We start from the raw sequence: 24,306 nt of genomic DNA, 5'->3' as shown, positions 1-24,306 counted from the left end.
GGTTTAAGCAGGTAAAAGAATTTTTATTGATTTCAAGATTAAGTTTAAACATAGATTCTTACATATGATGGAGTTTTTATTGCTATTTTAAAGATAGGTATTGGGTCAGTAATGTCTTATAAACAGATGGTTTCAATTCCTTGAATAGTGGAATGCCAGGGGAGCTAAGGCACAGTACATGTGGTGTTTCCATCCTAATAGGACATGTTTATTAGACACAGGTCTTAAAACAGTGGCATAAGATGATGTTGGTGGCCCTCTTTTCACTATGTATTTTTTTCCTTTTTTGTTTTAACATTTACTTTTTTTCATTTTTAATGGGCTGTTGTCATTTCCTATTCAACTTTCTTGTAGAAGGCTTGGAGATCTGATCTATCAGTTATAAACTTTCAACCTTCAAGATGAGTGTTTACACAATGTTTCACAATGATGATGAAAACGGGTAGACCCACTAAAATTCTTTTTCCAAATATTAAGGTTCTTGTAACAAATACTGCAAGTTCCATTTCAGCACCTCTGGTTCACTTTAATAATGATTAATATTGTAATTATCAACATTGTCAGATTTCAGGTGTTTATTAAAGGAGATGTAAGGCCTTTTCTACAAGTAAGTGCTACATTCTATCCAGGATATCACCCTCAGGACATTTTCAGAGTTATGGAGAACTTCCTACACCTTGGTATTGCTAGGAGGAAGAATAAAGGGGGGTGGGGAGAAAAGAAAAAAGAAAGGAGAACTTGCAGTTTTGAAGTTTTTCACCTGCTTGCTTTTTCTTCTTCTGAGCATCCCCTCCCTGATGAGGTTTTGAGGGATCAATACATTTTTTTCCCCTGAAGACCCTTAATGTGACTTTTATTCCACCATATACCCCATTCCCCCTTTTATAGTATCCTTAATCTTGGTAAATCCTGAAATCTCCCCCTCCATTGATCCATAAATCATGACCTGATCAAGAAGTATCACATTTAGCTGCTGTGTTTGTATGTTGTTTGTGCACCCTGCATAATCTGAAGAAATATTTATGTCACTCACTGCCCATTGACTGTGGAAAAAGACTCTCCCTCTTTTCCTTTTTTTGTTAAAGTGTCTCTTCTCTCTTTAATTCAGTGGAGCATATGATTTAAGAACAATGAATCCTTTTCACCCCTGCACAAGGGATATATAGTACTTAATGCACATGCAGGCAGTGGTGACTCATCCAGTTAAACGTATCGTTGTGAGTTCGTATATTTAAATTCATATTCAGAGATTCTTTGTCCTAACCCCTTTGGCAGGTTCCAACAGCAAGTGTGGCCATTGAGGGGGCATCCGCCCTAAACCGTGTTCGTTGGGCTCAAGGTGGCAAAGAAGTTGCCGTTGGGGACTCAGAAGGCCGTATTTGGATCTATGACGTCGGAGAGGTACATGTTATTTGGTTTGGGTGTTTTGATTTTGTTTTTGTTGTTCAGTTTTTTTTGTTTTTGCTTGTGTATTTGGTTTGAAGACCTTGTGAAATTATTGACAGCACCTTGTGGGCCCTGAGAGCCCTCTCGAGTGCGTTTGCAAATTTCCATTGACTTCAGTGGGAGTTTAGTGAGACTTCCTCAGGGCCTAATTTAGTCTTCGTCTCCATGCACAGGACCATGCGTTAGTTAGTGATTGGGCTTCTTTCAGAGTGCTGTAGAATTCCCAGCTATCCTGTGATGAAGCATGGCACTTCCCCCCAGTTTCATGAAAATGAAAAGTTTGCCAAATTCATCATGTGAACATTGAATTTGGAATTCGTACTTTGAAAAGTCAAGCTTTGGTTGGTGTGTTCAATGAAAAGGTATATACTATTACTCTTTAATTAAAAGTAGCCAATTAAAAAAGCTGAGGCGAATCAGAACTTCATATCGTTTTCATGATATTCAAAGGTATTATATGTAGCGTATACTTCTCTGGTTTATCCTGTTACATGACATGTAAAGTCATTCTGAATATCATGGTACATATCAAAAGAAAAAACTACATTTTTAAAATATAAATCTCCTTGAATATTCATACTGTACTTAATGTTATATTATCAGTCGATTTTACAGAAGCATATCTGTTTGTTTTTACTCTATGAGAAAGTATTGACAAAAACCTTCATTTCTGATGAGGTTAAAGAGTTATTTCTTAAAGACAAAGAAAATACTGAACTTTCAAGCAAAACATAATAAGAGTGTTGTGTAAACTGTTTTCGTGTAATGTGAATCTAACATTTGCATTCCGGTAGAAAATATACTGCATTTGTATATATAATGTCCTAGACCTAGGGAGTGCTCTTTGAGTGCCTGGTGGATGGGCATAGCTGATCACACTGAGAAGGGTTCTTTATGGTTTCATCAATGAGCTTTCTATAATTTTGGCAATCCTAGATGGTTTGCTCTACAATGGAACTTTGATGATGCTATATGGTAGAGCTGGTTGTGTTGAAACAAGCTGGATGGTGTTTGTGTGTGTGTGTATGTATGTGTTTTAATTCGGCCAGAGACAGAAACTAAATGACTTCAGAGATGGGAGTTTTCTGTTTGGGGATGTACAACTCTAAGGAGAACAGCTAGAAGAATCTCTCATTTTCACTGCATGCCGTCTATTTCATTAGACCCCCCCCCCCCGACCGTCCCCCCACTGCCCCTCAACTACTCCTGATGTCATAAGCTGAGTCATTCTAACAGTGACAAAGACTCTGTTAATATTCATCCCCAGTGGTGAAGATGCAAATGGTCCAGTGACTATTGACGTAGTTTGGAGTCTTAGAGAAAGAGAATACCCTCTGAATTAAAAATATTGCCAGTATTTTTAAAGCAATATTTTCTTCAATGAATATTTAAAATCAGGGCATCTTTTTCATGGTCTTCATCATCATAAAACCAAGCAACAAAAACACTTATTCTACATTGGTTCATTTATTAAAAAATTTTAAAGGTAGCAAAGAAGGAAAATATAAAGAAACAAAAGGTTTCTCTCTTCCTTTCCTTTGTTTAGAACAAGTACAATTGTAGGAGAGAAAATAGGTATGGAGACATGCTCAGAGACGAAATGGTAGAAAATAGATGAAATTTAAAAACTATTTTCTCCACTTCCCTTGCTTATACATAACGTCCCTTAATTCTCTTAAGACTATATGCAACATTAATTGTTTTATCCAAGAGGGCTGAAAAGCAGAATAGTCTAACAATCTGGTTTATTTAAAGTAAGGCATTTTGAAAAATCTGTATGTTGACCACAAATAACTTGTGGTCATATATTCATATATATGTAATATACATTCACACACACCACCTCTAGGCAATAAGAAAATATAACATAACATATGTACAGAATTTTCTGCAATAAAGTGATTTTATAGCCATTGGACAACATTACTTGAATATGACTCATATTTGGGGAGTATGTATGATTTTGTAAAAGTTGCTTTGGCTGATGTATGGCTGCTAAAACTTCCTCCTAGGTTGTTGTCATCATTTCTAAGTTGTAAAGTGTTGTCATACTCATATTTCTCCTATCGTACCAGCAGATCAGGCTGGTTTTCATTTTTGTATTATTGCCCTTACTTTTCTAAGGGACATTACAGGCTATGGAAATGTCTGCAACTCTAGGACAGTCTCACCTATTGTCTGGTGTCTAGACAGGCTATAGAAAAAAATCTCTGTGACATATAATAGGCCAAATAATTTGTAGGGTTGTTTATCCCTACAAATTCACTACCAGGAAAAAAAAGGGGGGGATATACCCTTTTATTGAGAGTAGGTAATATTATAATCTTCTAGCCCTTTTCTGAACGACTGAAAATCAGGATAAGCTTATACGTTTGAACAGTTCTTTCTGTATTGTTTGATCCTAAAAAGTAACCTATAGCTCAGAAGAACTCAGATTTTACAAGATAATTTTGTTGTAAGTATAGTTTTTCTCTTAAATTTGTAAATACCTTAAAAAATATTTATATGCATTTTGGGGGAGAAATAAAGGGGTCCTTTTCTGTTTCTCTTTGCTGGCCTCTATAGCCTGTTCTAAGTCTCTGAAGACCAACTCTGTAGAGGTTCCACGTCCTAAAAGGAAAGACAACTCCTCCAGCTGAGTTTAGCTGAAGCCCACTTTGGAGAGACGGTAGCTCATAGGCAAATGCTGCCATTACTGTGATTACTATTGTCTCGTTCACTCAACCTAGACCTGACAGAGCACAGCTGTCCTTAGAAGAGAAGGGCACCCCCTAAACAGTGCTTCCCCAGCCTTCCTAATCACCTACACTGCAGAAAGGCAGGCAGAGCGCCTTCACGGCAACCGGGCCCATTTAGAATTTGAGGTCAAATCCGACGCTGGTGCACGACTGACGAGAGGGAAAGGGTTTAAGCAGGAAGTGATTTTAAAAGGAAAAAATACAGAGAAAGAGAAAAAATATGTCACTGAGGATCAGATTGCCAGGAGACAGTGCTACCATTATCTGTATCCAAAATTGGTCCTCCAGTCCCCATTGAAACAGAGCCTGTCACCAGGGTCACGCTGGCCTTTGGATAGAAAACCTTGCTTTGTGGAACCCTCTAGGAAGAAGATAGAACACTTTCAGATAAGCCTTACAATACAATCTGTATCAGGAAGTAAATGGTAGTTTTTAGAGGACACTTTGTTGCTCCATTTTCCTTGGGACCTCAGTACATAGAACTGGTGTCTGTCTACCAGAGGACATCTCACATTCATTCTCCCATGGTTTAATTGACCGAGACCTCTGTTAGGCTGACGAGAAGTGAGGAGGGGGCGCAGGCTATCTTCGTAAGGTCCTGTTTCAGAGCGAGGCTGGCTTCATGGTTGTCCCACCTGTGCCGTCTTGCAGGGCCCCGTGTAGAGGAGCCCTGAGCTTGGTTTAATGCTCTGTTGTCATTGTCTTCCAGTTGTTAAGACATTTTTCAACAAGGTGCTCCATGTTTCCATTTTGCACTGGGCCCCTCAAATTCTGTATTCCCTCCTGTCCACAAGAGTATTGCTTTCAATACCACTCACAATGCAGATCAGAAATTAAAAATTTGGCCTTGACCTAGACCTTTAGGAAGAAGGAGAAATCTTTATAGAGATATGGTTAAATGTAGTACATGCCATATGATATTATTACCTATTCCTTAAGACTATTTAAAAATGTTGGACGAGAATAGCAATGACATTATATTCTAAATATCATGATATTTGGATATTTGGTGGATATTCTAATTCACCTCCCCACAACCCTCTTTTGATCACATCATAATTTTAACTGAAAGTATAATAGGGTTTTGGGAAGGATCTCTATGATGCCTACTTTAGGTGGAGTTGAGAGGGGCAGCCTTTCTCTGTCCACCTCAGTGTCAAGAACCTCCTGCTGGAGGTTCTGTGACTTCTGTGACTGCCAATGGAGAGGGCTCCATTCAAGTCCAGGTAGACGTGCCTTCCTGTGAGACCTCACACTCAGCCAGAAGGGCGCTGCAGAATGGGACTCTGGTGTCACAGTCGTTAACAATCGTCTGCCTCATCTCCTGTCCCAGCACAGTGCGCCCACGATCATGCCCTCCTCTCTTATGTACAGTTGTCCTCCATGACTTTTAAGATGATGGCAGAGAGCAGTGGCTCGAATCCAGATTTACTGATACAATTTATTATGAACTTCTGAAGGGGTAAACAGAGGATTGTGTATGAGCTCACTGAAATCACCAGATTGAGTTTGTCCATCTTTTTTTTTTCTTTCTGGTACATTTAAATAGCAAAGGCATGAGTAATATCTCAAGGTCTACGACTAAGGAGGTAAAATATAAAACAGAAGTGTTTTCAGGTTGGCCACATGATGCTTTGTTTATATAGCATACGTTTTTGGTTGATTTGAGCATTGTATCTGGAAAATATACTGTACACGTTTATTTTCACAGATAGGGGTCTATTTTCTTTTCAGAGCAGGTGCTTAACTTCCATTAGCATAAATGGAAGTTACGTGAATTCAGTGAAAGACAGAGAAGACCCCTTTTATTATTTGGCTATAATTTTAATTCTATTCATGCATCTTAAAGGTTACTTAAATAGACAGTGGTTGCATGCACCATTTAAATTTTCTAAGATCTAAATTTGAAAATGAGCCTAGCTCTTGAATAAGTTTCCAGGATTTTGCTCCCCAAACTGTGGGATGCAATCTGTTTGTTTTGGAGCTGTATGATCCCATTAAATTAATTGAAAGATGGGTAAGATAACAAGTCATAAATTAACTACAAATATAACCTGAAAATGTTGAGTGTATTCTTCTTCAGAATACACTCACAGAGACCTGTTAATCATTGTTGGATTTTTTAAAATGATGTGTGAACACACATATTCTTAAGAATTAAAAATAAAAATTACTCACTGCTGTGGCTCTTTACCGAATAGCAAGCTTTTCTCTATATATACATACGGAGCTGATTTTAACAGCACATGGGCCAGTGAGTATAGGATTATTCACGTGTCCTGATGATTGATAGTCAGCCTAGCTACCTGTCTTTCTTGCAGATGTGTTTTATAGAAAGCCCGTTGCCATTGTTAATGCTTCATTGCTGTCACACAGATGCAGCTGTCATAAATATCCCCTAACCACTATGTTTGCTGCTTATCTGAATTAGTTAGAATGCTGTTTGCAGCACCAGTTGTGAAAGAAGCAGTTTATCTTCCACCTCCTATTATTTCTTTTTCCATTAACCTCTTCTAGAGAAGATTGTTTTCAGTTGTGATAAATCCTCATAAGTTTCAAATCCCTGATTATGTTTTTACAGTAGTCAAATGATAAAATTCCCAAATCATTTCAGCTTAAAGTAGAATCTGAAAAATAAAATGGCAACTTAAAAACTGTAATTTGGGAGGTGAATAAATCTTATCGTCCCAGCTTTATTTGCTCGGTATCCCATTCACTAATTACCTAAGGAAATGTGTATTAATCTTTAAAGTTTGACCCTGAGCTTTGGCAACATTTCATATAGCTTGTTTGACATGACTCTTTGGGGCCAAAAGAATGGCAGTCATTTTATTACAAATTTTAATAAATACAATGAATTTGACATTTGTCAATGTGTTAAAAAGGCCTTGAAATTTTTTTAGAAAGGAAAAAGGCAGCAGAATATGAGAGATCAAATGCAACTGCTAAAACCGTAAGCATGAATTTAAATGTTCATTTTAAAAAAAGATTTATTCATTATTTATTTATTTATTTTTGGCCGCATCAGATCATAGTTGCTAAATGTTCATTTGAATATATTTTAAAGCTGAAATTAAAAATTAGACTGAAAAGTTTGCTTGGATTCCCAATAGGAAAAATGACCTATGCAATATACTTTAGAATGATGGTCAAGGTATAATGTTAAGGGGACTATTAAAATGTGCCTCAAACCATTCTCATAGCCAGCTAGAATAAGAATAAAAGGAAAGAGATTCCATGAGCCATTTTCCTTGCAGCTTAAATAGCAGTTCTACATAGGAGCACCTGATAAACTGGAAGTACTGGGAGTCAGAAAGTGTTTGAGCAACACAAAATAAATAACAATACATGTATGGTTTTTAATAATTGTTTTGTGGAACGATTTCATGTTTTCCAGTAGGACAGTGCCTACATCAGTTTTCCACAGGAATTTGTGCTCTAAATAATCCCCCTCCGTGGGGAAGGGGGGAACGCAGAACACAAAATAAGAAGTTGAACTGAAATTTGGGGGTTGATTCAAATAAGAGTTCCTTAATGAAAAAGAACTGCACTCGAAATCAGTCGATTTAATTATTGTGCTCTATGAAAGCCATTATCCCCTGCTGATGACGAGCCTGATAGCATAGCTAAGCTCTGGCAGGCTCCAGAAGAGAAGGGCAGAGCCAGGCTCCGCTTACCAGAGTCCAGTTATAATCACCCAAAACACTTGTGTTTCTCATTAAATGAGTGTGGCCATAAGTTGCTAGACTCTTGAAGGTCTTTTAAGTAGTAGCTTATTCTTCAGTGGATAAACAATATTTTTATCTTTTGCTGATACTAAACACTTCTTTTGGTTTTTCCCTCCATTGCAAAGACTTTGGCATAAACTATTCTGTGATGCCAAAATCCAGATAAAAACTGAAAATCCAGATACTTAGTTCTGCCAGTAATATCTAGGTATTTGATGATATAGAAGCAAAACATTTGGGATTTTTCAACTGGACTTTTCAGTTTTTAACCTGAATTTTTATGATCATAGCCACAAACCTGTGCAGTTAAGTCAAAAGCACAAAGGCATATATTTGCATGGGCAGATTTGGGGTGCTAATAAATATAATTATATAAAATAAGCTACTTTGAAATCATATATTCATTTCCATGTCATAATAAATTATATTTGAAATAAAATAATCTGATTAAAATAGATGATTATAATTTTAGTATTAACTTGATTTCTTCTAGGGAAAGTGTAAAAAGAAAAAGTGCTATTCCAATTAATATTATAATTATTTATCTTATAGTGACTGTAGTCACAGTGGCTTTTATTTTGATAATTACATGTGTAAAAGACCATGATTAAACTAATTCTTATATAAATAATGTGCTTATTCAGGTAGCAGTAGTGTATAAAAATGGATTTAAATATATTTTCAAGCCACTTTTTTTCTGAATCGATAATACTTAATGACTTATATATTATGGAGTAGTTGATTAAGTGAAAACACTAATATCTAATTTTATAAAAACCAAATTAATGTGTGCAGAGTAATCTGCAATATTCAATGAAATTAATATATTCCCATTTTGGTGATAAATGGTCTTTGAATATAAACCTTCTGAAACAAGTATCAGTTTGTATAATTAATCATCTTTATGATTCTTCTGTGGTTTCAAACTGTCATCTTCAATAGCAGTTTGGATTTTGAAGCAGTCATTAATTATAGTGTTAATTTTTTTATGTCTAACAAAATTGTGTTTAGTTTTAGAATTTCAAAACTGCTAAATTTTATCTTGAAAAATTACTGCTTAGAATAGTAGCCTCAAATCACAGCTTAGACCAGCCCGAGCATGAAGCTGCTTCAGTCATATGTGAGTCTAGATGAACACTGGCCTGTATAGATATGAAGAGTTATTTGTTTCTTCTGCGAGTATGTGTGTTACTATTGGTATATCTAAAATAGAATATGAAATCAAATATCTGCCTATACATGTTGATGTATAAATATTTATATGCCATATAGGCTGGACTTGGCAAAGGGAGGAAGTGAATGAATCATTATATTCTACTTTCAAGGAAGGTCTGCATGAATTTTTGAGAATGTCAGTTATCAGAACATCTTTTCCATTTTAAAACATGAATTATTTATCAATCATTTAGGGAATATCAAAGCTTAACATTATAGAAGAAAGTTTGCACTCTTACTTTTTAGGCTGGCAGATAAAACTGATCAGTGGTCCATTCCCTAAGATCTTTGTCCTCATGGCCAGCCAATACTTTCTCAACATCTAGACAGGATCTTCTATTTTTATTTGTCTTGGCATTAAGGACCCTTAGGAAAAAAGTGAACATCTTCTAGTATCCTAAAAACTAGGCACCCTTTGACTTAGGGGAAAAAACCAGTTTGGCAGCCCTCCTTTGGCTAATCACATTCCTCAGGAGAGTTTTTCTGATCTTTAGAGTGCCACATCCACAGAAACATAGGTACTTACTTGCCAGTTGTCTATTTGAACAGGATAACCTGGCCTAGCACAGTGCCTGGCACATAACAGGCACTCAGTAAATAATTCGGTGAATGAATGTTGCACGTGTGAAAGTTGAAGGTTAAGGAAAAGCTTAATGGTGTGAAGCGTTCAGAGGGCAGCCTCCACATTGGCTATAGATGAATGGACAGGAAAAATAATCGTTTAACTATATTTGCATGGTAAAACATACCTAGAAAATATATTTAGAAAAGAGTGCTTGTCCTTCCTCTCCAGTCTCTATCCCAGTCACTCTCCCCTCCTTTGCTTTTGAAAGTGAGCAGTTGGTCACTAGAGGTAACAAAAGAGGAACAGTTTATTCAAATAGTCGTCAAACCACTGGAAAAATGCTTCTTTTTCATTGGGCTTTTTTTGGACACTATAGATATGGTAAATCATGAACTACATTATAAAAATACCTCTTTTATGCCCAAACATTCAGTAGGAGGGAATGACATTTCTTTTATTACCTTGGTAAATGTTTTTAAGATGTTTAGCAATAAGCCTTCTTTTTGTCAAAACTGCTTAGATGCAGTGGTTGCTAGAAATTTACTAGAAAACCTATAGTTAATATCAAAAAGAGAAAGGATATATATGTTTAGTCAGCTGGTATGAGAGATCAGTTTGAGTAGCATATGCTTTTTCATTTCCCTGTCAGTTTCTTGATCGTTTGTGTTATGGACAAAGAATGGTAGTGAAGTTTAAAAAGTTTATTTTCCATTGTTGCCCATCAGCCAATGTTTTTAGCAATTTTTTCCATCTTTTGGACAGAGAAATAGATGGTTCTAAATAATAGAAAAATAATGAAGACATTTCTAAAGAAAAGAGAGTGACAAGATTTTAATACAGATGTGAACAAGGTCATCTTTAAGCCATAATGAATTAACTCTTTTTCAGCTGTGTGGGTTTTTCCCCCCTCAGGTAAAAACTTCAGAATTTTGTCATGCTTCCCATGATGCTAAATTTTAACATGAAGAATAGCTCTAAATGTTCACTTTTGAAGAATGTTTAAAATTATTTCCTTCAGTGTTTGCTGGCTTATTGAAATTGATATAGACTCGTATTTGTTACTGTTTACTTTTGACTTTTATGTCCTAACTTTATCTTTTTCTTAATTGGGTGGTAATGGATTTTTGAAAAGTATTGTTCTAACAAACATGCTATAAAAGTCAACCACTCATTAAAGATACTAGGAAGAGAACTTAAGCAGAAAGATCTCAAGCTTCATGGGTGGATAGAGGGTTCCCTTAGATGGGATTTTCAGAAAAAAGAAATTCTTTCTTAACCAAAAAATAATCAGATATCATCAGACTACCACAGGTTAGCATGATGCTAAATTTCACAGAAATTTTGACCTACTGACTGGTAACAGCAGATGCTACAGAATGGAGACTAATGTAACTCTACTTTCTGGACGTCTCTAAAACTGCTCTAAATACTGAGTTACCACGCAGTATATCTTTTCGTGGTGGAGCACTGTAGTATACTTACACGCTCTGTATACTGCATTCTGGCTTGGAATTTTGGTTCGTGGTTTCATCCATTGTTACCAGTGATGCTAGACTCTCCCAAGAGTTAAATACAGTGGAGCTTGGTCTCGTTCTGTTCTGGTGGCTGTTTCATTGCTTATGACCTCCCGCTTTGCTTCCCTCTGTGTGTGTGTGGCAAAGGGAAGTGTCCTAAAAAACATAGGCTTTCTCTGAACTCAAATGTGTGTTTGTACACCAGTAAGTTCGCAATCTCCTGAACTGGGGTGCCATTAACAGTTGTACTTTTTAAAAAGCTTTTAGAGCTTAGAAGGGTTTAGCAGTTGTTCTGTGGAAACCCATGTTCACGTCCACGGTTTCTTTCAGTGCATTAGCAACAAGGACAGCAAAATCAGTGTGCATTAAAGCGAAAAGGTAATTCGTAAGATATCGTTTTAAACAAAACTTTCGTTTTTAGGTTAATACAGGAGCTGAATTGTGTATCTCTTTGGAATCTATGGTTAACGTAATTGTCTCAGACTTTTTTTTTTAATGACTCCATTTAATTGAAAGATTACAGAGATGCTGTTGAACCACACATCCTGGAATATTCATCCTGAAACCTGGAGTCCTACTCATTTTAATTTGTTTGGTTTCTCAGATACGTTAAGCATGGCACACTGAAATTACAGAATGCCTTTCTGTCTTAATTATCCAAGATATTTTAAAAAAAGTAACCTGCTTTTATACTAGGCAATGCCTGAGACAGATACTTTTAACATAAAAAATACAGCATTGGGCTGGTAGGAGTTACTGCAGATAATGCAGCTATTTAAAATCAGCTGCTAGGTATTATAAACCCTTTAAAATTACTAACAAATGAGGGAGGCTTGACTGAGGACTGTTTAGAATGGTTAGCCATGTGCTTATAAAAAGGGACCCATGAATGATATTTGTGTGCTTAACCCTGGTTATAAAAAGCCATTTGATTTTTATAACAGCATGTTCAGTGGTTACAAGGCCTTACAACTTGAGCTAAAAATGTAGACTTCCCACCATAGAAAGTGCCATAAAAAGGAAATAGCTTGGGCTTCCCTGGTGGTGCAGTGGTTAAGAATCCGCCTGCCAATGCAGGGGACACGGGTCCAAGCCCTGGTCCGGGAAGATCCCACATGCTGCGGAGCAACTAAGCCTGTGCACCACAACTACTGAGCCCACGTGCCACAATTGCTGAACCCCATGCACCTACAGCCCATGCTCCACAACAAGAGAAGCCAGTGCACCACAACGCAGTGTAGCCCCTGCTGGCTGCAACTAGAGAAAGCCCGTGCACAGCAATGAAGACCCAACGCAGCCAAAAATAAGTAAATAAATAAATTTAAAAAAAATTAAAAAAAAATAGCTTGACAAAGCTGTATTGGTCATATTTGAAAAATGAAAAAGATGATGCATGTGTATGTGTATACTTACAAGGAATAATTATACTTGAAATTTGATTTCTAAATTAACAAAACGTCCTCTGACAGGATTTTGCTTGTGATCTGAAAGAACCCTTTCCCCACACCCAGTTCGTGAAACTCAGTCATACATTTAATAATAGCTATCTAGGAAATGATTTGTATGGGTTTTTAAGAAAGCAAATATCAAATCTAAGGTGTACTTCTAAAAAAATGCAGTGCTCTATGTAGGTGAAAAGAAGAAAATGGAAGAAAGAAAATAGGGAAGGAAGCGAAAAAAAGGAAAAAAATTGGAGGAGAGGGAATTAACATTAAGAAGGAAAAATATAGGGCGAACAACATCATCATCTATCTGGGGTTTATAATGTGCCAAACACTGAGCTTAAGCTTTTTATATTTGGGGGGAGATCTTGTTTAATATTCACAATGGTCCTAGGAGTTAGTGGAAAAATTCCTTTTTCTCACAAATGAAGTGAAGATATTAAAACATACATTTCCTAAGGACACCCAGGAAATTATTGGCAGAGCTGTGAAAGAAACCATATCATCTGGGTGCTGTCTGAGGTGGAAAAACGTCAACCCTGGCTCCATTCTCAACGTCTAGTTATCGTGCAATCTGTGCCTCCCTTTAGGTACACAAGAAGCCCAGGCAGGACACCCAGTGGTTAGCCTAATTCGTTATTTGGGGATGGGGTAGGGCAGGCTCTAGGGGCACCCTCCATTCCATTCAGGCGGGGGGCAGACCCATGACACAGCCTCAGAACTAGGGGGATGAAGGGGGAGGATGAAAATGATCAATTTTCATGAATTTTTCCACAACTTTTGCTTTTTATTTCTGACCTTTACATCTTCCAGGAATCTTAGAAGATAAAAAATATTTAGAATTTTTAGCAGGTGACTCAAAACACATTACCTGCCTGCCATTCTGCCATGGTATGCTGGCATTTCCTAAAGGGGTGAGGCTCCTGATTGCCCACACTGACATGCGATAAGTTACATGGTCTTGAGCAAATCATTCAGCTCCCTGTCCTTTTGTTTCCTGTCTGTCAGAGAGAGGTCTGCTTCTTAATGTCCTCACATAGCAAAATTAGAATTAATTCTTAAAGCAAAACCACAAAAATGATATTGAATTGATACGTATGCCACTCACATATGTCATTTTTAGGAACATGTTCAGCTGAGCAACTGTTCAAAGAACAAGAATGCATGACTATTCTGTGTTGAACTCATAGTACTTTCTTCACTTAGATTACCTTTCTCATCCTCTCCACATCTCTTTTGATAAATGGGTCAGACACCATCATCCCCATTTTACAATTGAGGCAATGAGAGGTTAAGTGCCTGACCATGGCCAGTAACCAAGATGAAAGCAGGACTTAAGTTTCCTGTCCAAATCTAAGGTTCATTTTACCTCCTCCTTAGGGCCAAATTACTGCTTCAGAAACTACCTTTGGCTTTAGTTCCCCCTCGGCTGTAAATGTATGGTCATATCATAGCTATAAGAGGCACTTACTCTTAGAGCTAAGATTTTGTTATCTCGGGAATCAGCTCCCTGAGTGCTTTTGGCACAAAAATGCTTTATACATTTAGCAAAATGTTAGAAAACAGTCATCCAGTTGCGAAGGGGGGGTGGCAAACTGGCGAGTGGTGAACCCTGGATGAAGCAGTAGAAGAATCTGAGTCATCTCTGACCTAGGATGTGGACATTGGTGGATGAATCTGAAGGCCCAAAATGTTTCCAGATCCACTTTGATTCAGGACAATACTGGTCAATTTTTTGGGGCCCTTTTTTATGGTAGTCCCTTGATATAACTATGGGCTATTTCCTTCACACTGCTTCTCAAATGTTTTTTAATTAATTGAAATTGTTCATCACCATTAGACACTTGTAAATATTCTTCCTATCAGAAATGTAAATTGTTTGAAAATTATTCTAAACTTATTTTCAGGGGGAAAAAATCCATTGTGATGGTCTAGATTTAGCCTTAATGCCTTGACAGAAACCTGAAGAGATGCTGAAGCCATGTCATTAACATGCCATTTGCTTCCCTGCTACTCGCTTGACACACAACACATACCAGGAAATGTTGCAGTTATCACTGTAAGAAGGTAAATTTTAGGTTAACTCACTTCCTGAATATCAGTAAAGTTTAAAAAAAAAACCCTATGCCAGTATTCACACATTTTGACCTAAGAAAACACGATAATTAATATTTATAGTCATCATATGCCAAAATGACTCATCCCTGTATCTTTTGTCCTACCATAGTGCCTGCCATATAGCTGGTACTAAGTCCATGATGACTAAATCAGTATTGAATAGATATATATATGCTAGTTAGAAGGGCATGACAGCAGTCTTTTTCTTAGCCAAAGAAACATGAGCAGAGTTTTTTATCCTACTTAATGATTAAGGTAAAACTGGATTAAAAGTCTCCTAGAGAAAGTTTCAGATGCACTTAAGCCCATGAACTTCCTTTCTAGACATTTCTAATCAGAGAGAACCAGGTGAGAAGAGTCAGGAACTGCCAAGGGTAAGAAGGACACAGTTCTGTCCAAACAGATGCTGTTTACAGTCAAAGCTGTAAAATGAGAGTGGTGGTCTTGTTTGTTAGGACACCTGTTTGGTCTTACCTACAAGTAATTCAGATGCCAAAAATTATTACTTTGGGTGTGGAAGCAGCCTGTGAATACACATTCACACATTCAAGCTAAGATTATACTTAAAGTGCTTCCTGATGGTGATATTTAACTCTAAAAATGGGGCAGTGTGCACCTCACCTTCTAACATTACGATGATCTTAGATTGTTTTTATAGTCCGCTAGATGAAAAAGTGTGATGGGATGAGGTAGATAAATTTAAGTTTCTAGAAGCAATTGTGTTCTCATCCTGTTCTAATCAAGAATTTTGTGTGTGTGAACCAAAGCAAGCTAACTTTTCTGTGAAGTTTATGGTATTCTAGAGAGGAAAATGCTTGGCAGAGCAATTTAAAAAAAAACCCAACAAACTTCTAATATTTTCCCAACCTAAATGAAACTTTCACAGATCAAAAAGACAAGATATGTTAGAATACTGTGAAACATTTTGTGAGGGTGAATCTGTATTTTTAAGGACAAATATAGTACTATTATTTCCATCACCATGGAAAAGGTCAAATGTATTGCAGTAGTTCCACAGTAGGGTATATTTTTATCAGAAACTTTTAAATTTGATAAAATTCATTCTTAGATTAATACACAGAAATCTGTTGCATGAAATATCAGAAGGAGAAAGTAAAAATCCCATTTAAAATAGCATCAAAAATATAAGTTACCTACCAGGAAGCCCCTGGTGGTCCAGTGGTTAGGACTCTGTGCTTTCACTGATGAGGGCCTGGGTTCAGTCCCTGGTCAGGGAACTAAGATCCCGCAAGCTGTGGGGTGCAGCCAAAAAAAAAAAGTGTATATGTATATATATATTATATATATATATATATATATATGTATACACACATATATATATATATAATATATATATACATTTATATAATATAAATATAAATACCTAGGGATAAACTTAACCAAGGAGGTGAAACGTATATGCTGAAACCTATAAAACACTGATAAAGGAAACTGAAGATGATTCAAAGAAATGGAAAGATATCCATGCTCTTGGATTAGAATTAATATTGTTAAATGGCCATACTATCCAAAGCAATCTACAGCTTCTACAGCTTTAATGCAATCCCTATCAAAATACCCATGACATTTTTCACAGAACTAGAACAAATCCTAAAATTTACATGGAACCACAAAAGACCCAGAATTGCCAAAGCAATCCTGAGGGAAAAGAACAAAACAGGAGATATAACCCTTCCAGACTTCAGACTGTACTACAAAGCAATAGTAATCAGAACAGCGTAGTATTGGCACAAAAACAGGCATAGATCAGTGGAACAGAATAGAGAGCCTAGAAATAAACTCACACACCTACGGTCAATTAATCTGTAACAGAGGAGCCAAGAATATACAATGGCGAATAGACCGTCTCTTCAACAAGTGGGGCTGGGAAAGCTGGACAACATGTAAATCAATGAAATTACAATATCCCTCATACCATATACAAAAATAAACTCAAAATGGTTTAAAGAACTAAATATAAGCCATGACCCCATGAAACTCCTAGAAGACAGCATAGGCAAAACATTCTCTGACATAAATCATAACAATATTTTCTTAGATCAGTCCCCCAAGGCAAAAGAAATAAAAGCAAAAATAAACAAATGGGACCTAATCAGACCTAAACTTCTATAACAGCAAAGGAAACCATCAACAAAATGAAAACACAGCCTATGGAATGGGAGAAAATATTTACAAATGCTGCTACTGACAGGGGGTTAATCCAAAACATATGAACAGCTCATACAACTCAGTATCAAAAAAAAACCGAACAACCCAATCAAAGAAATGGGCAGAAGGCCTAAATAGACATTTCTCCAAAGAAGACATAGAGGTGGCCAACGTGCACATGAAAAGATGTTCAAAATCCATAACTATTAGAAAAATGCAAATCAAAACCACAACTTGGTATTATCTCACACTGGTCGTCTGAATGGCCATCATCAAAAAGTCAAAAAATACTAAATGCTGGGAGAGGGTGTAGAGAAAAGGGAACGTTCCTACACTGTTGGTGGGAATGTAAATTGGTGCAGCAACTATGGAAAACAGTCTGGAGGTTCCTGAAAAAAACTAAAAATAGAGCTACCATATGATCCAGCAGTCCCACACAGCAATCCATACACCCAGCAATCCTGGGTATATATCTGGAAAAGATGAAAACTCTAATTGGAAAAGATACATGTACCCCAGTGTTCACTGCAGCACTACTTACAATAGCCAGGACATGGAAGCAACCTAAATGTCCACTGACAGATGAGCGGATAAAGAAAATGTGGTATAGATACACAGTGGAATATTACTCAGCCATAAAAAATAATGAAATAATGCCATTTGCAGCAATATGGACAAGACCTAGACATTATTATACTAAGTAGACTAAGCCAGAGAAAGATAAATATCATATCATCACTTATATGTGGAATCTAAAAAATGACAGAAACGGATGTAGGTACAAAACAGAAACAGACTGGCATTGAAAACAAACGTACAGTTACCAAAAGGGAAGATGGGGGTGGGAAGAGATACATTAGGAATATGGGATTAAAAGGCAGAAACTACTATATGTAAAATAGATAAGCAACAAAGATTTACTGAATAGCACAGGGAACTATATTCAGTACTTTGTAGTAATAGAAAATAGAAAATAATCTGAAGTATATATAATTGAATCACTTTGCTGCACACCTGAAACAATTTTTAACTCAACTATACTTCAATTTTTTAAAAAAAACCTCAAAGATTTTACTTACAAAACCCTTTAAATTTAATGTTTTATTAATGGTAAATATTAAAATTACTTTGATTTCTTTAACAAATAAAGGAACGAGACTTCCAAAAAATTTGTCTTTGAAAAGTTAGATGCGCAACTTTATATGTCATCAGTGATACTCAGTTCTGTCCCAGACTGTATCTGGACACATATTCAACCCTTAATGTTTCATAATCTTTATTAGAGTTGTTTCTTAAGTCTTGCCATTACCACTACATGAAACTATGTAAACACATTGACCTGTTTTCTTGTTTTAGTATATAGTTTCTATATATTGCTATCAATAAAACACTACATATGGTATCATATAGTAACTTAAATTTGTGCCATTTTAACCAATAATAAGTACAGTGTTACGTTTAGAAGCCAAACCCCTAGAGTATATCACTTTTACCAGTGAGACCTGCTTTTTTCCAATATTTAACATTACGTGAAGTTACGAGGCATTTTAGATTTAACTTGATTCTCACCTTATATGAGAAAAAGTTATGTTATCAGGATTCGCTTTTGTATCTTCTTGGGCTTTTTGTTTTGTTTTTGTGGTTCTTTCTGGGAGGGCTTGGTCAGGAGCTGGAGAAAAGACAAGAAAGAGTGGACCTATTCTTTCATATAAATATGTCGCCAACCTTTTCCTGCTCATACTTTTTGTTAGCTCTTTGTATAATTTATTTTGAGGACTTCATGTCCCCAGTGCAGTATTTTGTAAAATTGAAGAGAAAAATGAAGAATAGTGGAGCATAGGAAAATAACTCAAAGTAGAGAAAATGAACTGAGCAAAGGGGTAACAGTGCCATTCAAGACTGTTGTGAACTTGTGTCACTGTCTAAAAAGGAATTTGGATTCATTTCAATAACTAGGGAAGTATTTAACCATTCAGAACTCACTCATATGACTAAATGAGAGTTCTTGTTAGTACTCCGTTTCTCCAAATAAGAAATAACAGAAGTACCAAAAAAAGTTAAAAGAAAAAAAAACCTCTCCCACCTGTATATAATTTCCAGAATTAAATCCTTGAAACATTTAACCTCAGGACAGAACACTAATTGAAGGACGGTACTTTGTAGGATGATGATGCCACCCTCCAATAAGTTGTCTTGGATAGATGGTATCTGAGAATATCATCAACTGTAATAAAAATTTAAAGTTCTAGGGGCTTACCTGGTGGCACAGTGGTTGGGAATCCACCTGTCAATGCAGGGAACACGGGTTCGAGCCCTGGTCCGGGAGGATCCCACATGCCGCGGAGCAGCTAAGCCCATGCGCCTCAACTACTGAGCCTGCGAGCCATAACTACTGAGCATGCACCACTGCTGAGGCCCATGTGCCTGGGGCCACTGCTCCGCAACGGAAGAAGCCCACGCACCACAATAAAGAGTAGCCCCTGCTCACCACAACTAGAGAAAGCCCACACACAGCAGCAAAGACCCAATGAAGCCAAAAATAAATAAAATTAAATTTTTAAAAGTCCTAAATGTCTGGCTTGATATAGTAAGAAATTTTTCAGCTGTAAAAGTGATCTCAAAGTTTAGATTTATTTGCTTCTTTTTTATTTTGGAAAACGTATATTGACTGGGATGATTGTGTGTTATTAATGTTTATGGAATATATGGATAGCATGTGTAGCACTAGTATCTGTAGATGGATTACATCATCTTACAGGGTAATCTTCCAAGAAAATGGCTCTACAGTCGAAACACATTTTATTACATGAAAACCATTCAGACTTGTACTTGATCCTGCTTCTCATCTTCAAGTAATTCTTTTTTATTCCAAACACTTGCATGATACCTTTAAACAATTCATTTTTAGATGCCATGTAGAGAAATCATTATCCTTTAAATCACCTAACAAAAATCCATACATGCAATTTGTGTCAGGTGGGGTTAATTTTCTCCTTACTGAATTGTGCACAGGAGAAGATATTTTGGGGAAATTTTATAATCCCTCTTTTTGGTGATTCAGTATAGCATACTGGCTAAGCATGTAATTACTGGAACCAGATGACATTGGCAGTGATATTTGCTGGCTATGCAACCTTGGCAAGATGAGTTAATCTTTCTGTGCCTCAGTTTCTCCTTTTGTAAAATGTAAATGCTATTATCCTACATAGGATTGCTGTGAGGAATAAGTAGAATACATGTAAAGTACTTAGAGCAGAACTCTTGGTAAATCTTAGTTACTATTATTCATTGGCATCATCATATATGATCTTGCTGTAAAAGCCAAAATGCATATTATAGTAGTAAGATTTCTTTGAATATGTAAGTTATACTCTTGTCATATATATATTGGCACGTTAGCAACACTTTTTAGAAAAGGATCAATAGCATTGACTTAGGAAGACAATACCACTGTTATTTCAAATTCCTAGTAATGCAGTTTTTATTTGTTGTGTTTGCTGTAATTCTGGTCTTCTTACTGCAAGTGCTTTAACTTGGATACTGTATGAACTGTATAGTTTACATAAGTTTTTAATGTTTTATAAAGCCCACGTGCAATTTTGCTTTTGAGAGTGACATTATTCTCTTAAATTATCAGTTTAAGAGCAACGCTTCAGAGATCTGATTCAAGGAAGACTATCTGATTTCCTTTACATTCCAAGGGAATCATCTGTTTCAAGAGGAACAGTCATGCAGGCTTCAAGGCTTTCAGCATGAAAGATATCTTGTTCACCATTTTCCGTTAATTTGTTTTGCAGCTTGCAGTTCCCCACAATGATGAGTGGACCCGATTTGCCAGGACCCTCGTGGAGATTCGTGCGAACAGAGCTGACAGCGAGGAGGAAGGCACCGTTGAGTTATCTGCCTAGTGGAAATGAGCCGTCCCCACCTTGACCTTCTAGAGCTCAGCACCTGCAGTCATCAAGTCTGCTTGTATTCAGTGTCCATTCAGTATCAGTATTGCCGTGACCATTTGGGTGCCATGTTGTGCCAGCTTTGCTCCAAGTATTCCAGATGTATACTGTCCACTGACCTGAAATTCACCAGAGCATTTCTATCTTTATATTTCTGTCTCAAAAATGGGGGTGGGGAGGTGGGAGCCTTTTTGGGTTGAGTTGTTGCCTTTTAACTACTTAGTAGCTGTATTTAATAGCTGGAAACCTCTGGTTAAATTTGTGCTTACACGCACTTCTGGCATAGTCCTATTAAATCCATATGAAGCCAGATATGATTAGGTACAGATGTGGTGTCATGCTATGGTACAGGGCCAAAGACTTGAGATGTGGCGTTTTACATGGTGACTCACATTATGAATGGATTTACTAGAAGAACATTGCTGCTCCTTATTTATTGTGGTGTGCTGCATGGAACATATTTATTTGAAAGCATTAAAATAAATGATCCTAGAGCATGTGCATAATGAGAGGACTGCATTGTCTCTCTGTTGCTGTTGAGGTAACATTAAGTTCCAAATAACAATTACAGTATGCCGGTTCCACTGAGGACATGAAATCTTTAGAGGTTTGCTGCAGTGAATGGAATGAATTTTAATGCCTATTATTTCTAGGTACTTTAACAATATTTCAAATATAGTTGATCATTGATATTTGTCATTCAAGCTAACCCAGTCTGACAAAAGTCTGTGGTTCCTAAATATGACACCAGTATTGCCAATAAAATGTTCCAAACCAGGTCTGCTCCAGCGTGGATAAATCCTTTGCTTGGGAACTGCCTGATTAAAATTCTTCTGTGGCCAGGGGGTAGGGGAGATACATTAGGGCCGTGTTAAACATTGATAATGAATTTATAGGCAGCCAACCTGGCTGGACTTAAACCAAGACTCTGGTTTTATTTTTATGAAGGAACGTGTGTGCTATTTCTGGAAAGCATTTTCTTGTCTCCTTCACCAGAGCCACTCTTACCCAAAGACTATTTCAAGTGTTGGGAGTAGGAAGAACAGGTTAAGATGAACAAATACCAACTGTTCCACACATTTCATTATTTTTTAATTTATACCAGAAAATTATGTTTATTACTGTTGGACTAGGAAATATCTCTAAACAACTTGATAGGATTTTTTTTCAAAAGGTCATTTCTTGCCTAGAGAGAATGAAAATAAATAGTGGCTGAGTCATGAAAAACATTTGAAGACAGTCTTTGGCTTTTTAGGAAGAGAATTTCCATGGTGCTTTGTTGGTAGGGATTCCTTGAACTGTGAGATTTCTTTTAATTTTGAAATAATGATATGGTTTTCTCTAAGTGCTATACAGTGTGTTAATATTGAAACTCTTTAAAAACATTAAATTTTTAAAGCTAAAATATGAGTATCTAAATAGGTTTAAAAGCAACCCAATGAGACAAAAGACCTGTACTCTGAAAACTGTAAGACACTGATTAAAGAAACCAAAGATGACACAAACAGATGGAGAGATATACCATGTTCTTGGATTGGAAGAATCAGTATTGTCAAAATGACTATGCTGCCCAAGGCAATCTACAGATTCAGTGCAATCCCTATCAAATTACCAATGACATTTTTCACAGAAATAGAACAAAAATTTTTTTAATTTGTGTGGAGACACAAAGGACCCCCTAATAGCCAAAATAATCTTGAGAAAGAAAAACAAAGCTGGAGGAATTAGGCTCCCTGACTTCACACTATACTACAAAGCTACAGTCATCAAAACAGTATGGTACTGGCACAAAAACAGAAATATAGATCAGTGGAACAGTATAAAAGCCAAGAAATAAACCCATGCACCTATGGTCAATTAATATATGACAAAGGAGGCAAGAATATACAATGGAGAAAAGACAGTCTCTGCAATAAGCAGTGCTGGGAAAACTGGACAGCTACATGTAAAAGAATGAAATTAGAACATTCTCTAACAGCATACACAAAAATAAAGTCAAAGTGGATCAAAGACCTGAATGTGAGGCCAGACACTGTAAAACTCTTAGAGGAAAACATAGGCAGAACACTCTGACATAAACTGCAGCAACATCTTTTTGGATGCACCTCCTAAAGTAATGGAAAAAAAACCACAAAAATAAACAAATGGGACCTAATTAAACTTAAAAGCTTCTGCACAGCAAAGGAAACCATAAACCAAATGAAAAGACAGCCTACAGACTAGGAGAAAATAGTTGCAAATGATGTGACTGACAAAGAATTAGTCTCCAAAATTTACAAACAGCTCATGCAGCTCTATGTCAAAAGAACAACCCAATCAAAAAATGGGCAGAAGACCTAAACAGACATTTCTCTAAAGAAGACATACAGATGGTCTATAAACACTTCCCTGGTGGTCCAGTGGTAAACAATCTGCCTTCCAATGCAGGGGATGTGGGTTTGATCCCTGCTCGGGTAACTAAGATCCCACGTGCTGTGGGGCAACAAAGCCTGCATGCCACAACTACTGAGCCTGTGTGCTCTGGAACCCGCGTGCCACAACTAGAGAGAAGCCCAGACACCACAACGAAGAGCCTGCCTGCCTCAATGAAAGATCCCACATGCCGCGATGAAGATCCCACGTGCTGCAACTAAGACCCAACGCAGCCAAAAAAAAAAAAAAAAAAAAAAAAAGCAAACAAATGGCTAATCTTAAGAAAAGCACGTGAAAAATGCTCAACATTATTAGAAAAATGCAAATCAAAACTACAATGAAGTATCACCTCACAGCAGTCAGAATGGCCATCATCAAAAAGTCTACAAACAATAAATGCTGGAAAGGGTGTTGAGAAAAGGGAACCCTCCTACACTGTTGGTGGGAATGTAAACTGGTACAACCATTATGGAGAACAGTATGGAGGTTCTTTAAAAAACTAAAAATAGAGCTACCATATGATCAGGCAATCCTATACCTGGGCATATATCCAGAGAAAAACATGGTTCAAAAAGATACATGCACCCCGATGTTCGTTGCAGCACTATTTACAATAGCCAGGATATGGAAGCAACCTAAATGTCCATCGACAGACATTTAGAGAAATAGAAATAGATAAAGAGAGAAATAGATAAAGAAGATGTGGTACAAATATACAGTGGAATATTACTCAGCCATTAAAAAGAATGAAATAATTGCCATTTGCAGCAACATGGATGGACCTAGAGATTGTCACACTGAGTGAAGTCAGACAAAGACAAATATCATATCGCTTTTATAGTGGAATCTAAAAAAAGAGTATAAATGAACCTATTTACAAAACAGAAATAGAGTCACAGATGTAGAAAACAAACTTATGGTTACCAGGGGGTAAGATGGTGGGAGAGATAGATTGAGATTGACATACACACACAACTGTATAAAACAGATAACTAATAAGGACCTA

General features: G+C 36.8%; 1 protein-coding gene across 8 annotated transcripts in view; it reads left to right on the top strand.

Annotated features, from left to right (window-relative positions):
- Nucleotides 1–21,665, top strand: part of DYNC1I1 (dynein cytoplasmic 1 intermediate chain 1) — a 343,604-nt gene extending 321,939 nt beyond the window's left edge. For all 8 annotated transcript variants that reach the window (XM_060108140.1, XM_060108139.1, XM_060108137.1 and 5 more), the window contains 2 exons: nt 1,276–1,401; nt 20,733–21,665. In XM_060108140.1, coding sequence (XP_059964123.1) covers nt 1,276–1,401; nt 20,733–20,843 — 237 coding nt within the window. In that variant the 3' untranslated portion in view covers nt 20,844–21,665. The remainder of the gene's footprint in view (nt 1–1,275; nt 1,402–20,732) is intronic.
- Nucleotides 21,666–24,306: the final 2,641 nt, after the last annotated feature.

This window comes from Mesoplodon densirostris, chromosome 9, assembly GCF_025265405.1.
Source record: "Mesoplodon densirostris isolate mMesDen1 chromosome 9, mMesDen1 primary haplotype, whole genome shotgun sequence".
Lineage (NCBI taxonomy): Eukaryota > Metazoa > Chordata > Mammalia > Artiodactyla > Ziphiidae > Mesoplodon > Mesoplodon densirostris.
The sequence above is the reverse complement of the archived record's forward strand: the minus strand, read 5'-3'. Positions and strand labels throughout refer to the sequence as shown.